Source organism: Oncorhynchus tshawytscha, unplaced genomic scaffold (genome assembly GCF_018296145.1).
Source record: "Oncorhynchus tshawytscha isolate Ot180627B unplaced genomic scaffold, Otsh_v2.0 Un_contig_3505_pilon_pilon, whole genome shotgun sequence".
Taxonomy (NCBI): Eukaryota; Metazoa; Chordata; class Actinopteri; order Salmoniformes; family Salmonidae; genus Oncorhynchus; species Oncorhynchus tshawytscha.
The window spans coordinates 173,860-190,357 of NW_024609673.1; the positions used below are offsets into that span (position 1 = coordinate 173,860).

Here is a 16,498-nt window from a genome sequence, read left to right on the forward strand (position 1 = left end):
AATTTCAATTCCACCGCTGGTCACAAGAAACATCACTATAGCGGCTTTTACTTTTACTGTAGATGCACATTTTTTTAACACTATACAGTTTTCACCAGACAGTTTTTAGGCATAAAGGCTATGAAAAGGTGTAGGCCTAAATCAAATCACTTTTCTTTCATAGAGACATCTACACTGTTATTTTGGGGTGTTATTGCTGCGGCTGCAGCAGCAGTTAATCTTTGACCAAGCTGGTGACCAGCCGGTAAAGATGAGTCAACCAGAGATCATCAACTTCATAATCTGGGAACCTGTGCACTCACTCCCTCATGTGACAGTCACACTGCCAGAGACAAAGGTCACCCCGTACTTCATCCACTTCTGTCAGAAGCATTCAGGATGCCAAAAACACCAGCCGTGTTTCTTCTCCTCGGTCTCTGTCTGTTCGGGGCAGCTGACGCCCTGTACAAGCAGTGGATACCCGACACTAACTATGAAAACAAGACCAACTGGGACAAAGGGTCCGTGCCCTGCGGTAATGACATAGTGCAGTTCTCGGCTCAGAGGAAAGTGTCTGTGTATGTGGAGACGGTCCACTCTGTCCAGGAGATCCAGCTACCGGTGGACGGAGAGTTCATCCTTCCCTCGGGGGCGGCTTCACGGTCAGTAATGGAGGGGACCCCGGTTGCGGGGCCGGCGTCACTGCCCAGTTCAAAGATGCAGAGTCTCTGCAGTGGTTCGACCCGGCGCTGTGGCAGGCGGCAGAGTCTTTAGACGACCTGGAGAAAGGTCGCTTCCTGTTCTCGGTACACGAGGAGAGCGTACCCTGCCAGTATGACAATGTGTTGTTCCGCGCTGGCTCCTCGTTCCGCGTGGACACTACCTCCAACCAGCCCAGCGTCCCTGTCCAGAGTGTGTCCGTTCTGGGGAAGAAGTTCAGCAGCAGCTCGGAGTTCACCCATTATCTGGGGTCACACTCTGGCCGGCTGCAGTTCCACGGAACCTCATCCCCCAGCGTCGGGGCTTCTGGCTGCAGTGATGCCTCTGGCTGTGACTGTGGGAACTCTGCGAATCACAACAGGATCTGCGGCACTGTGACATGCGCTCCTATGAGCTGTAAGAAGCCACTGTACCCCATAGGACACTGCTGTGACGTGTGCAGCGCCATCGTCACCATCCAGTATTCCTCAGGCTTCATCCTTGAGTCTTATCGGAATCGACTGCAACACCTCTTCCTTGGTCTGCCCTCGTACCAGTCCATTCAGCTAGGCATGTCCAAGGTGCTCAAATCTCAGTATTTCCTCGGGGTGATCCCACGTGCGGCTGCAGCTGAGATCCAGATCGTGCTCCTGGATGGGGAGTCTGGTGCGGTGGCAGAGGCCCTGGCTCGGGACATATTGAAGGACGTCCAAGCCCAAGGCTCAAACCTGGGCATAACCGGGGCTGAGTTCCAGGCCTCTTCTGGGGCCACCAGTGGTGACGGGGCAGGGGACAACGCAGGAGTTGTGGTGGGAGCCGTGTTCGGCATCCTGATAGTAGTCATTGGTCTCCCCCTCCTGGCTGTCCTCTTCCGCAGAGGCGTCATAAAAATGCCAACCATGCCCACCATCTCCATCCCTTCTCTGAGCAGCTTAAGGAGAAGCCAGGAGGAGATAGGGGAGTTCACGGACCACGGCTTTGAAAACCCCATCTTCGACAAGCCCACCATGATGCCCGAAGTACCAGGTATCTATGGGACTGAAGCCGCCAACTCTATCTCCCTGACGCCGTCAGGTGTGCATTTTGTTAATCCTGCGTATGATGAGAACGAGACCTCAATCGATTTCTCTGCCTGAGACTGTGTGTCATGGTATCTGTAAATATTTTGTGCACATTCTTATGAGAATCATTTCTTACGTGTTGTAATGTATCAAATCAAATGTATTTATATAGCCCTTCGTACATCAGCTGATATCTCAAAGTGCTGTACAGAAACCCAGCCTAAAACCCCAAACAGCAAGCAATGCAGGTGTAGAAGCACGGTGGCTAGGAAAAACTCCCTAGAAAGGCCAAAACCTAGGAAGAAACCTAGAGAGGAACCAGGCTATATATGTATCTAAAATGTAAAAATAATATGTCTCATGCTTAATTTCATCTGAAGTATTAGGTATTTTAAAAAGTCAAGCAATTCATATTTGTAAATCAATTCTAAAAAGATTTGGCAAAAGCTTTGTCACATTGTTAATATGATTTACATTGGATTGACCATTGACACAACAATGAAAGACAGCCCTTGAACTCATCTTGGTAGTTAGTACTCAGCACAATGTCAAATAAACATAGTATGTTTTTGCATATGAAAGACCAACCACAGTAGTTAGCAAGTCAGTCACTTGCTAACCTGTTCCAATAAAAAGGGCAGTTAAAAGTTATTACTCAATCCCTCAGTGTCATGTTTTGTTCTATATCAAATCAAATTATATTTGTCACATGCGCTGAATACAACAGGTCCAGACCTTACTGTGAAATGCTTACTTACAAGCCCTTAACCAACAATGCAGTTCAAGTAATAGAGTTAAGAAAATATTTACTAAAATAAACTTAAGTAAAAAGTTAAATCAAAAGTAACACAATAAAATTACATAACAATAACAGGGCTGTATATAGGGGTACCGGTACCAAGTCAATGTGCAGGGGTACAGGTTAGTCGAGGTAATTTTGTACATAGATAATAAACAGCGAGTAGCAGCAGTGTAAAAACGTCTGGGTGGCTATTTGAGCAGTCTTATAGCTTGGGGGTAGAAGCTGTTAAGGAGCCTTTTGGACCTAGACTTGGCGCTCCGGTACCGCTTGCTGTGCGGTAGTAGAGAGAACAGTCTATGAGTTGGGTGACTGGAATCTGGAGAATTTTTTGGGCCTTCCTCTGACACCGCCTAGTATATAGGTCCTGGATGAGTGCAGATACCCCCTGTAAAGTCCCTGTCTGTTGTCTTGTGATACTTGATGCTGTGTCCTGTAAAATAAGTACAGTATCAGTCACTTAAGGCAACTGCTTATGAATAGAATAGATACTTTATTGTATTTGTGAGAAACAGAAATGTGTACTGGTCCGCCTCTCTAACCTAACTACACTTCTGCAGTCAAAGTATTATGATTCTGGACTGACAGGAGCTGATGTTTCCATGGGAGTGATGGGGGTGGCAGGCAGAGTTGAGCTCTTCATTAGTGGGGGGTCCTTAGGACCAACCAATAAAACCACACTGTCCTTCTTTGAGAGCCAGACAGTAGGATACAAGGGCTCCATGAACTCAGCCTTGTACCTGTAGAGGAGTGTCATAGCGATGTCAGTCACACCATAGAAAGCTAATGAGCCTGAGTCAAAGTCGATGTAGACGCCGATTCTCGTGAACACACTTGTGGCTTCCACGACCGCCTCCATATCAGCATGCCAAGTGGAAAAGCTCCGCCCCTCCCTTCCGAGGCTCCACGAGAAGTCATTTCCTGTGATGCAGCTGCCTCTCTCCACGCCTTTCCGGTCGATGCTCTTGTAGGTGAGTCCCACGTGCATGCCCTCCCCACTCAGCTCTGCCTCAAAGTAGTGTCGGCCCAGGTAGAGGCTCTCTGAGGTCATCACCTGGCGCCAGTACTCGAAGCGTTCGGGCGTGTCTGGGTAGCTGTGCTGCCAGGGCGTGGTGTTGGTCACCTTCCTGTCGTCTTCGGTTAGTCTCAGGAACTTGTGGACAGTGTCTGGGTCAAAGGTCAGACTGCTGGCATCTGTCAAGTAGACACATTTAATTGAATAAACTTTATTAATCGTCAGAGGGGAAAATGGATTTGTCGCCAGCACAGGACACATGCAGGGACAATACAAACACACACATACTTATTCAAAGGCTACCTCAGTCGCTATAACACATGTGAAAGGTTACACCAAGTCAGGCTATTTCTCAAAAGGGTTAGCTCATTGTGAAGAGCACTAGCTATGCAAATCAAATTAGAAATGGTTGCTAATGCAATAAAAAAAGACATCTTACACGTGAGGAAGTCGTCTCGCATCTCAGGCTCAGGCAGTGAAAAAGACTTTGACATCTTGGGATGGACCATGGTTGTAATGCCCAGTTTCTCTGTAGGTCAGTGTAGGAGAAAGATAAGTTATCCTCCAGGTACTACATAGAGAACTCTCTATAATACAATGCATTGGGAAGACTATGGTTACTTATCCAACTAGTTATTTAACTTTTATTTAGCTAAGTCATTGGGAGAATATTCTCTTTTACACTAACAACTTGGGTCGTTTTCATTATGTCATGAAACAGCATATGTCAACAACAAAAACAAACAAAGGAACATGAGCAGTTTTTCCAGGCTTCTATAGTTTTGTTGTGTTTGGTGCCTAATGAACACAGCCCTGGTTAAAATGTGTACACTCATCACCAGTCCTGCAGATGTCCTTCAGTTTGTCCCTGTAGGTAGCCTTGAGCTGGTCACACAGTTCCTGGGTGGACTCAGTGAGCAGGCAGCTGAAGGAGGCCAGGCGATCTGTGAGGCCGACGTAGAGCCCAGGCAGACAGACATCCACAGCCCCCGTCTTCCACTCAGAGTATTCCTACATTCACCAGCAGGAGGAGCCACTCACACTACTGTCACACTACTAAGACAGCTATATCTGCTTCCCAAATGACACCCTATGCCCTTTATAGTGCACTACTGCTGCTCCATCACAGCATGAAAGTAGTGTACTATAAAGTAGTGCACTATATGGGAACTAGGGTGCCATTTGGGATGCACAATAGGACTCCGACCAGAAATAACCCCAAACCTCTACCCCCGAGACATTTCAGATAGGTTAAGGCAATATGGTAGTATTGCTTTCCCTTGAATAGACTTGGTAGGTTCTTGGCTATACTGTTAATACCTATCAAATCCTTTCAAAATCTAAATGAAGTGTCTATGGTAAGCAGCGGAGGCTGGTGGGAGGAGCTATAGGAGGACGGGCTAATTCTAATGGCTGGAATGAAATCAATGGAAAGTATCAAACACATGAAACATATGGAAACCACTAACTTCCATTCCAGTCATGACAGTGATCCTGTCCTATAGCTCCTCCCACCTGTCACTTCCCTCACACTGTGGACACTGTCAACATTACAAAACCGCTGACCGAGACGAGTCAAAATTACTGACCGAGACAATATTTAACAGATCATAGGGGAAAGCTGAGGCAAAGGCTAAGATATTAGTCCTCTCAGGATAGGGCTCAGAATGAGTCCTATCCTGAGCAGTCAGGGGCGGCAGGGTAGCCTAGTGGTTAGAGCGTTGGTCTAGTAACCAAAAGGTTGCAAGTTCAAATCCCTGAGCTGACAAGGTACTTATCTGTTGTTCTGCCCCTGAACAGGCAGTTAGCCCACTGAAAATAAGAATTTGTTCTTAACTGACTTGCCTAGTAAAATAAATACATCTCCAAACACTGCAGTGTGATGCAGTATACACCATCAACCTATAAAATACATGTGCCTTCAGAAAGTACCCCTTGACTTTTTCCACATTGTGTTACAGCCTGAATTTAAATTCCATTCTTTTTGTCACTGGCCTACAAACAATACCTCATAATATCAAAGTGGAATTATGTTTTTCAAACTTTTTACAAATTAATTCAACATTTTAAGCTGAAATGTCTTGTCAATAAATATTCAACGCAGCATCAACCAATAGAATGTAAAAAAATTCATAAAATACCTCTCACAGTATCATGACACAGGAGACTTGAAGGCAGCAGGTTGATATTGTGCTTTTCAGCAACAACACTAGCTGCATGCGTTCTGTTTCATTTCATTTCATGTGTGACACTCACCAGGGATTGGGGTCAATTCAATTTAAATTCAGTCAGTTCATTTTCATCAATGCTTTCCTACAAATTTGAGTTTAATTCCTGAATTTACTGAACTGAAATGGAATTAAACCCAAACCTCTCTGGTGCACTCTAAAGTTGCCCCGGGCCTAAACGCTGATCTTGGGTCAGTTTAGCATTTTTCCCACTAATGGTTAAGGTTGGAGGAGATCCAAGGTCTGTACATAGGATAGGTTTCACCCCGGAGCCCCAGTCTCTCACCTGCAGGAAGTCTACGTCCCTCTTGTTCCTGAAGAGTCTCTCCACTCTGGCCAGGGTCTTCTTCAGCTCTTGGCTCTTCTGCTCCAGGTGGGCCTGGATGCCCTCGGCCTGGCTGAGCGCCTGCCTCTGCTCCCCCTCCAGAACCTCCGTGGCCCTCCTCCGGGCCTCTTCTACGGCCCCTTGCAGCAGATAGAACTGCTGCTCCATCACAGCACGTACCCCTGCCACCGAGCTCTGGGGAGAGAAAGATGGACAGAATATGTGATAAAGAGAAAGAGGAGGAATGGAGAAGTACTTAGTAAATGTGTATCAGCTGTATGTTTCGAGGTTCAATAAGATCAGAGACAATGTTTTAAGTGATAAATGAACAATATGCGAACGTGGGGAAAGAATGTATGGAGAGAATGTGTGACATACTTTTTTTTTAAAGGAGAGGAGGAGGTGCTTAGTTGTATCAGCTGTGTGTTTAAGGTTCATTAAGATCAGAGGAAATGGTCAAAGTAACGCGGGTGTAGTGAAAAACCTCTATGGATGCAGTGTTGCTCTGTAGCTTGCCAATGGAATTCTCTGCCACTGAGACGGTCTTCATAATGTCCCCTTGTTTCTTCTGCAGCTCTGTCTATAGACGATCACACACACACACACACACACACACACACACACACACACACACACACACACACACACACACACACACACACACACACACACACACACACACAGATGGGACCAGTGCCAGGTTACCAGCATAGCCCATGGGAAATGCATTTGCTTTATTTACTACACTAGCTTTGAGAGAGGGCCACCTATTGGAGGAGAACAATGGGCAGGCTGTACGTATCACATGTCACACAGAAGGTTTCTTATCACAGAGAAACGTACTGAAGTCTTGTGATAAACAAATTATGTGACTCCTTATCCTATGCTCCCTACATCGTGTCCTGGATCACTAGACAATACTGACACTTAAAAGAGGAGTTTTGGACTTCAAAACAACAACAACCGGTGCCTTTTGAGAAATGTAACTTGGTATAAAAAGAAAAAGTTTGGTTTTACCAAATTTTAACATTCTGTCAGAAATAACTTAAAACAAAACTAGTTTTCCCATCTCAAGAGGTTAAAAAAAAGACAACGGGAAGTACCTATGAAAGGGGCAATCGGCAGTTGCTGAAGCCATTTTTTTACTTATAAATTAATTATATGTACCCATTGATTCTTGAAGAATATAACTTATAAATGTTTTATTAGCTTAGTTCAACTGTCGTACCCCATCAGAACCCAAAATATAAGCTTGTTTTACTGCAATGTTTGTAAACAAAGTAAATGTAAACACACTAATTAGCCTCGAAACATGTTTAAAACTATAATTTTCATATCATTGATGGTCAGTCCTTTGAATCTGAGAGTGGTTTTATTTCTCCGGGCCCATCCTTCAGCTTTGTACTGAACCAGGGGGGGGGAAATACTTTATTATTGTTTCTACTGCTGAGTGCCAAATAAGGCAACAGAGTTGAACGTAACCGGGGAGACCATTTCCTCTTGAATAGTTTCACCATATTAAATCGAGAGTTCAGTTCACGTAACAGGGTTGACCTTAAAATGAGGGGCCGACATAAATTAATCACTAATCACATGAAATAAATAATCATCTCCAGACAAGACTTTGTCATCAACATAACCAGGGCTTTACAATGATGCTGAATGTTGGGGTTAAGTGTGTTCAAATCTTCCCAGAAGTCACAGCGGGTGCAAGGAGTGACATGTCAAAATTGTTAATTTTGGCACTTTAACAAATCGTTTTTGCGAGAATTCCCCTTCTGGGTAATCAAGATTATATTCATATTAAAGATTTATTGAATTCTCCATGTGTTCTATATTAAAGGACACTTCATTTAATATAACAATCTTTTAAAATGTAATATTGGTGCACAATGTCTACTTAAAATATCAAAGGGATGCAAAAGGCAGTGTTTTCGTGGAACAACCCAAAACAACATGTCCATGCCAGAGAAAAGGGAGCACTCATACAGTTATCACTCACTGTCTGTGAAATGGAAGTGTGTGGTGTGTCTGTATGTATCAGTGGAGGCTGGTGGAGAGAGAAAGGGGAGGACAGGCTCAGCCATTACAAAGAATCCAGTCCTCCCTAGTTCCCCCTCTACCAGCCTCCACTGGTAAAATATAAATGTTACCAATACCTGGATCTGTCTTCGAGCCTCCTCTACAGGTACAGTACTGTGCCCCAGATGCCCCTGTCCCTCACACTCGCAGCACACACACACACCGCAGCCGTCCGTCAGGCAGTATAGTTCAAGCGGTAGCCGGTGCTCCTCACAGGTGTGACACTCGATGTCCTGTAAGGGCTCCACCAGTCGGTGATTCTGGAACCTCTGGTTCTCCAGGTGGGGTCTGAGGTGGGCCTCGCAGTACGACACCAGGCAGGTGAGGCAGGACTTCTGGGCCCGGCACGGGATCTCGATGCAGGAGTCACACAGCACATCTTCTGGGGTGACAGTAAACCCGCTAGAGATTGTCTGGGGCTGGGTGTTCTGCCCTGGTTTAACGTGCGTTGTTGTTGGGTCCTCTTGTTCCTGGTTCTGAGGCTGGGTGTTCTCCCTGGTTTATCGTCTGTCCTCTTGTTCCTGGTTCTGGGCTGGGTGTTCTCCCTGGTTTATCGTGCGTTGTTGTTGGGTCCTCTTGTTCCTGGTTCTGAGGCTGGGTGTTCTCCCTGGCTTATCGTGCGTTGTTGTTGGGTCCTCTTGTTCCTGGTTCTGAGGCTGGGTGTTCTCCCGGTTTATCGTGCGTTGTTGTTGTGTCCTCTTGTTCCTGGTTCTGAGGCTGGGTGTTCTGCCCTGGTTTATCGTGCGTTGTTGTTGGGTCCTCTTGTTCCTGGTTCTGAGGCTGGGTGTTCTCCCCTGGTTTATCGTGCGTTGTTGTTGGGTCCTCTTGTTCCTGGTTCTGAGGCTGGGTGTTCTCCCTGGTTTATCGTGCGTTGTTGTTGTGTCCTCTTGTTCCTGGTTCTGAGGCTGGGTGTTCTGCCCTGGTTTATCGTGCGTTGTTGTTGTGTCCTCTTGTTCCTGGTTCTGAGGCTGGGTGTTCTGCCCTGGTTTATCGTGCGTTGTTGTTGGGTCCTCTTGTTCCTGGTTCTGAGGCTGGGTGTTCTCCCCTGGTTTATCGTGCGTTGTTGTTGGGTCCTCTTGTTCCTGGTTTAGGTTCAGGTCCCACATGTTTATCATGGATGTGGTGACATCTTTGCTTCCAGTTGTGGGATGAGTCTCTTCTGTATTCTCTTCATTCTTGATGATGAGGGTCTCCATGTTCTCTTTCTCTGGTTAGTGGATGTCCTGTGTGTTGCTGGTGTGCCAAGACACAGTATCTCCCTCACTCTCTCCTCTCTACTTCAGGCTGCAGGGTGTGACTGCTGGGCCTCTGTCTGGGTCTCTGGGCCTGAACAGGCAGACGGTGCAGATCTTTCTTCACATCTTAGTTTATCATGACATCCTATACAGGCCTCACTACTCTTATAATTCCTATTCTCTCGCTCAGTAAGTCGCTTTCTATCTCTCTCAAAAACACTTTCTCTATCTCTCTCAAAAACACTTTCTCGCTCTCTGTCTTTCTTTCCTCTCTAACTCTCTGTCCAGCTCCCTAACTCTCACACCCTAAGACTGTCTCTCTGAAAGTCTCCTCTCTAACTCTCTGTCCAGCTCCCTAACTCTCACACCCTAAGACTGTCTCTCTGAAAGTCTCCTCTCTAACTCTCTGTCCAGCTCCCTAACTCTCACACCCTAAGACTGTCTCTCTGAAAGTCTCCTCTCTAACTCTCTGTCCAGCTCCCTAACTCCAGATAATGTAGTGAGAAGACAAGAACAGAACTGAGGACCGCGCCTTAATAACTGTATCCGTGTGAGTCAGCGGCAGCAGCAGGAGCCTCCTCTTGTTACACTCCTCCCTTGTCTCTCTTTCTCTCCTTTTCTCACTCTCTCCTCCCTCATTCGGTTGGGTTCAGGGAAGGCGGAGTTGGTTTGAGTGGAGAGAAGGGGGAAGTGGGTATTGAGGGCAAGGAATGTGGAGATCTCTGTTTTAACAGGACAAATAACAGGACAAATACAATATATGCCCCAAAATAATAATAATTATTATGAATCATGAAATCATTACTGTACAGCCACACTCCCCTCATAGGACATCCCAGACGTGGCAATTCCAAAGTTGTTGTCTAATAGCATTTCGTAGAAAAAATACTGTTGTATCAACAAAGATGATCTGGGTCAGCTGGGATGACTGTCTTCTGCAATATAATCTGTGAAAACTGGAATGTCAACGTCCTGGAGAAACCCGCATCACTGAAAAGTGAGCTTTTCAGGAGTCATCACAATGTGTTTGGAATGACTGGTCCTACTCTAACGTTATCATATGTTCACAGTAGATGAAGGAGAATAACTAACAAACGGACATACATTGAGATAAAAGGGTTTTCAGATGCCGTTATGGTTGACATGATCACAGAAGAGTCATCCAATGTCTGGAGAAACTATATCACTAATGTAATGCAAAGTTAAGGAAGTCAAGGAACCACAGTGACCAGGCCTTACCTAGTGTTTCCTTCTGTTTAGGATGTTTCTAGACAACATTATGTTCCCACCGCACCCTTCCTGCAACTATTTATAACCATACTACAACTTATCTTACAATAATGTAGTGAGAGACTGAGCTGGTAACAGAATTATTTTGACATTTTGGAAATCTAACAAACACACATTTGTCTTTCATATACAAATACAGCTCGGGGAGGGGCTCGTTTCAGCCTGACTAATTTGCTCTGTTTCACTTTTGTTGAAATGGAACAATTCAGTTTAGATCCAGACTAGGCTAGATTCAATATAAACAGGAAATGTAAACAGGAATTAGATTGTCTGGATATAGAGCCGTTGTAAACAATGAGAGTAAGTCTGGCATAGAAAAAGAATGACAGAACATTGGATGGGAATGTCTGTGAAGTCAGGTACAATGACCGGTTATGACCAAAAATCCAAGCTCATGTTGTGATCCAGTTAGTTGTAATTTAATGCATACCTGGAAAATGACTCAATAATATCCTTGATTGACAAAACAGTCCTTACCTACTGTGCACATATTAATCAGTGGGAACGATCTCTGGCCTCAGTTTACTTAAATGACCCATAACCTCTGATCCCATTGTTTCCCCTATCCCTCTTCCTACATCCCAATTTTCATTTTTCTGGAAGTGTGCTCTAGTTTATTTCCCTTCATGGATTTAAAACTGAAGGTTGGCATCATTCATTTTGTGAAAATGCATGTACATGCATGAGGAGTGCACAATTACACACTTCGGGGGAAAGGACAGAGAATCGGGATGCAGGTTGACGAAGGAGAATTACTCCCAGGTCGGTCGGGTGCAGGGTGAGGAAGTTAAGGAGAATTACTGCCAGGTCGGGTGCAGGGTGAGGAAGTTAAGGAGAATTACTCCCAGGTCGGTCGGGTGCAGGGTGAGGAAGTTAAGGAGAATTACTCCCAGGTCGGTCGGGTGCAGGGTGAGGAAGTTAAGGGAATTACTGCCAGGTCGGGTGCAGGGTGAGGAAGTTAAGGAGAATTACTGCCAGGTCGGTCGGGTGCAGGGTGAGGAAGTTAAGGAGAATTACTGCCAGGTCGGTCGGGTGCAGGGTGAGGAAGTTAAGGAGAATTACTGCCGGGTCGAATTACTCCCAGGGTGCAGGGTGAGGAAGTTAAGGAGAATTACTGCCAGGGTCGGGTGCAGGGTGAGGAAGTTAAGGAGAATTACTGCCAGGTCGGGTGCAGGGTGAGGAAGTTAAGGAGAATTACTGCCAGGTCGGGTGCAGGGTGAGGAAGTTAAGGAGAATTACTGCCAGGTCGGGTGCAGGGTGAGGAAGTTAAGGAGAATTACTGCCAGGTCGGGTGCAGGGTGAGGAAGTTAAGGAGAATTACTGCCAGGTCGGGTGCAGGGTGAGGGTGAGGAGAATTACTGCCAGGTCGGGTGCAGGGTGAGGAAGCTAAGGAGAATTACTCCCAGGTCGGTGCAGGGTGAGGGTAAGGAGAATTACTGCCAGGTCGGGTGCAGGGTGAGGAAGTTAAGGAGAATTACTCCCAGGTCGGTCGGGTGCAGGGTGAGGAAGTTAAGGAGAATTACTGCCAGGTCGGTCGGGTGCAGGGTGAGGAAGTTAAGGAGAATTACTCCCAGGTCGGTCGGGTGCAGGGTGAGGAAGTTAAGGAGAATTACTCCCAGGGTCGGGTGCAGGGTGAGGAAGTTAAGGAGAATTACTGCCAGGTCGGGTGCAGGGTGAGGAAGTTAAGGAGAATTACTGCCAGGTCGGGTGCAGGGTGAAGTTGCTCCCCCACTACTGGTTAAGGCTATGATTGTAGTAGGGGAAGCTGATCCTAGATCCTGGAGCGGCCTGCCTCAGTCAGAGTCCTGTCTGTTGCAGCTTCACATACACAATGCAGAGAAGGACATATTAGTATATTTGTTTATTTAAAAACACTGTTTGATCTTTTAAAAAATGAGGCATTCAATGTGGACATTGTGTAGGTTTCAAGTGCATCTGATAAAATCCACCACCAAAACCAATGACACATACAATATAATTGGGAAGACTTCGTCACATGATCAGAACAGAGACATACAGAACATTCCATAGACATACAGCGCAGATTGAAGACTACAATGATGGTTAGAGGCAATAGAGAACTTTTAGCCTCTATGGGTGCTCTTCAGACAAAACTGGGTCCTTTAATCTAAATGGACAGAAATAGTTTCCAGAAATGACATCATCGTACAGAAAGAGGCACATGTCCCCATAACCACGAGAAAAAGCAGAACATATTACCTGCCTAAAATTCAAGACTTGTGTAGTTTCATGAAATGGATTAGAGTAATATCCAGTGTTCCAGGTTTCTATGAAATAGGACCTATAATGAATTACAATATAATGAGTGTATTTACTTTTCCTTCCCAAATGTTTTAATTAAACATGTTAAACAGCAGCTTTTCTGTGTTGGAATGGTGCAGCCGTACCCCAACAACACAACGGTGCGGCCGTACCCCAACAACACAACGGTGCAGCCGTACCCCAACAAACAACAATGGTGCAGCCGTACCCCAACAACACAATGGTGCAGCCGTACCCCAACAACACAATGGTGCAGCCGTACCCCAACAACACAACGGTGCGGCCGTACCCCAACAACACAACGGTGCGGCAACGGTGCGGCCGTACCCCAACAACACAACGGTGCGGCCGTACCCCAACAACACAACGGTGCGGCCGTACCCCAACAACACAACGGTGCGGCCGTACCCCAACAACACAACGGTGCGGCCGTACCCCAACAACACAACGGTGCAGCCAACCCCCAACACAACGGTGCAACCCCAACAACACAACGGTGCGGCCGTACCCCAACAACACAACGGTGCGGCCGTACCCCAACAACACAACGGTGCGGCCGTACCCCAACAACACAACGGTGCGGCCGTACCCCAACAACACAACGGTGCGGCCGTACCCCAACAACACAACGGTGCGGCCGTACCCCAACAACACAACGGTGCGGCCGTACCCCAACAACACAACGGTGCGGCCGTACCCCAACAACACAACGGTGCGGCCGTACCCCAACAACACAACGGTGTGGCCATATACCAATCATTAAAAATAGGAATGCTAGTAGACCGCTGATTGGCCAGCTCATCCTCCTTAGGAGGATGACATCATCCTCTATGAGGAAATAGCAAGCATTTTTTTCAAACGGTCTGTTTGAGGTGGAGTTTTTTAAGTGTTTTTTTCTCAAATGTATGCTTTGGCCACAAATAATAGTATAAGATGAGTCAACAACATTATTTGGGTATGAGTTAACAGAATATGAACATTTAAAAGTGAGATTTTCACTGGACAGTTACATTAGCATCATGCCAAACCAACATGTGTAACCATACAGCCAACCTTCTAGCCGAAATTTGACATGTACCAATTAGTAAGGAAACGTCCATAGTGTAACATGGTTAACCTGTACGCTGGACATCTATATACTGTATCAGAAAATCATCAGAAAAATAACTATGACAATGGATTTAACTGTGTGTGAGGTTTACCTCTCGAAACATTAAAAAATCCACTCAATACGTGTTTAGTTGAACATTCTCACATAGCGTCAACTTTCAATGAAAATAATTAATTGGCCTCCTTTATCAGTGAACCAAACTGAAAGTGGTTGACCTGGCATACTGTGTGTAAACAAATGTACTGGTACAAAATGGAACAATGCATAGCAAGATGAATGACCCGAGCCAAACCAATCAACAGGTACAAAAAATGCCTTAATAGCAGAGAACTGGTAATGCACAAATAATGGTAATATTGTAGCGAATTGGAGGCAGCCTGACTATGACTCGTAACCACCCTACAAATTTGATACATTATCTCCATCAACAATGGAAGTATCTATACAAAACTATGGATTTGACACCTTGGCTGGGATTCTACGCAAGGCGCGTTATAGCACTCACTATACAGCCGACAATGTGCTTTTTAAAGGCATTTTCCCAGAAGTTCACGGAGATCGCATTCATTGTAAAAGCTGCGTATGCAGGCTAAAGAGTAAATTACCTTTAAAAACCTGTTATGGTGCACCGTGTTAAAACGCATCTTCTATTGAATCCCGGCCTATGTCTAATGGATTAATAAACAAATACAAACAAATTACCATATGCTCATGTATGTAAAAATCCTGTCCTTAACAAATGCACTGGCACTAGGAGCACAGGCCCAGGGGATGGTAGTACGGTATCTAACATGCCCCATCTACTGACACCAGGAACACATTCTCAGGGGATGGTAGTACGGTATCTAACATGCCCCATGTACTGACACCAGGAACACAGTCTCAGGGGATGGTAGTACGGTATCTAACATGCCCCATGTACTGACACCAGGAACACAGTCTCAGGGGATGGTAGTACGGTATCTAACATGCCCCATGTACTGACACCAGGAACACAGTCTCCGGTATCTAACATGCCCCATGTACTGACACCAGGAACACAGTCTCAGGGGATGGTAGTACGGTATCTAACATGCCCCATGTACTGACACCAGGAACACAGTCTCAGGGATGGTAGTACGGTATCTAACATGCCCCATGTACTGACACCAGGAACACAGTCTCAGGGGATGGTAGTACGGTATCTAACATGCCCCATGTACTGACACCAGGAACACAGTCTCAGGGGATGTAGTACGGTATCTAACATGCCCCATGTACTGACACCAGGAACACAGTCTCAGGGGATGGTAGTACGGTATCTAACATGCCCCATGTACTGACACCAGGAACACAGTCTCAGGGGATGGTAGTAAGGTATCTAACATGCCCCATGTACTGACACCAGGAACACAGTCTCAGGGGATGGTAGTATGGTATCTAACATGCCCCATGTACTGACACCAGGAACACAGTCTCAGGGGATGGTACATCATGCCCCATGTACTGACACCAGGAACACAGTCTCAGGGGATGGTAGTATGGTATCTAACATGCCCCATGTACTGACACCAGGAACACAGTCTCAGGGGATGGTAGTATGGTATCTAACATGCCCCATGTACTGACACCAGGAACACAGTCTCAGGGGATGGTAGTATGGTATCTAACATGCCCCATGTACTGACACCAGGAACACAGTCTCAGGGGATGGTAGTACGGTATCTAACATGCCCCATGTACTGACACCAGGAACACAGTCTCAGGGGATGGTAGTACGTTATCTAACATGCCCCATGTACTGACACCAGGAACACAGTCTCAGGGGATGGTAGTACGGTATCTAACATGCCCCATGTACTGACACCAGGAACACAGTCTCAGGGGATGGTAGTACGGTGTCTAACATGCCCCACAGGGGCCAACGTATTGGGGTCAGACAGAGAGGTGTTGGAGGGGGGCAAGCCACACCTCCTTGTTCTTCTCTCTGTACACTGTGCCACATGACATACAAGAACACTGCTGCACATCAACACTGTGTTCTGTGGATACAGATCCAGGCAGTCTTTGGCTGACTGCGTATGGTGACGCAATGCTCCAAAAGATGGCATGCCATAGCTCTCTGTCCTTCACGGAAGCAGCAAGGTCCTCTGTAGTTCATTAAAACGGTCAACAGTTTCGTTTAGTGCATTAAAACAGCCAACAGTGTTGTTTAGATCATTAAAAAGGTCAACAGTGTCCTTTAGTTAATTAAAATTGGTCAACAGTGTCCTTTAGATCATTAAAAACAGTCAACAGTGTGGTTCAGTTAATTAAAAGGGTCAACAGTATCTTTTAGTGCATTAAAACCGTCAACAGTGTCGTTTAGTTAATTAAAACGGTCAACAGTGTCTTTAGATCATTAAAATTGGT

At 45.9% G+C, this 16,498-nt stretch overlaps 2 protein-coding genes across 3 annotated transcripts; one reads left to right on the forward strand and one right to left on the reverse strand.

Annotated features, from left to right (window-relative positions):
• The first annotated feature begins 47 nt into the window (after window positions 1–47).
• Window positions 48–2,534, forward strand: LOC121845442 (protein amnionless-like). Its single transcript, XM_042316849.1, is given in 3 exon segments — window positions 48–628; window positions 631–1,987; window positions 2,023–2,534. Coding segments are annotated over 2 exon segments (1,434 nt in total). The 5' UTR covers window positions 48–378; the 3' UTR covers window positions 1,815–1,987; window positions 2,023–2,534.
• A 477-nt stretch (window positions 2,535–3,011) lies between these two features.
• Window positions 3,012–9,629, reverse strand: LOC121845443 (tripartite motif-containing protein 16-like protein). Of its 2 annotated transcripts, XM_042316852.1 has the most exons (7): window positions 9,107–9,629; window positions 8,266–8,683; window positions 6,591–6,686; window positions 6,068–6,301; window positions 4,393–4,564; window positions 3,993–4,082; window positions 3,012–3,732 (listed from the first exon to the last, which is right to left on the reverse strand). In XM_042316852.1, the coding sequence occupies exons 1-7, from the start codon at window positions 9,382–9,384 to the stop codon at window positions 3,107–3,109; spliced, it is 1,914 nt and encodes a 637-aa protein (XP_042172786.1). In that variant the 5' UTR covers window positions 9,385–9,629; the 3' UTR covers window positions 3,012–3,106. The 2 variants fall into 2 exon arrangements, with proteins under 2 accessions (XP_042172786.1, XP_042172787.1); XM_042316853.1 differs by lacking the exon at window positions 4,393–4,564 and having other exon boundaries at window positions 6,623–6,686.
• Window positions 9,630–16,498: the final 6,869 nt, after the last annotated feature.

Coding starts and splice junctions, on each gene's coding strand:
- LOC121845443 (XM_042316852.1), bottom strand. CDS start 9,384: ATGGAGACCCTCATCATCAAGAATGAAGAGAATACAGAAGAGACTCAT. Junction 6,687..8,265: donor AGGCTCGAAGACAGATCCAG/GTATTGGTAACA, acceptor GATCGTCTATAG/ACAGAGCTGCAGAAGAAACA. Junction 4,083..4,392: donor GAAGGACATCTGCAGGACTG/GTGATGAGTGTA, acceptor ACTGACCTACAG/AGAAACTGGGCATTACAACC.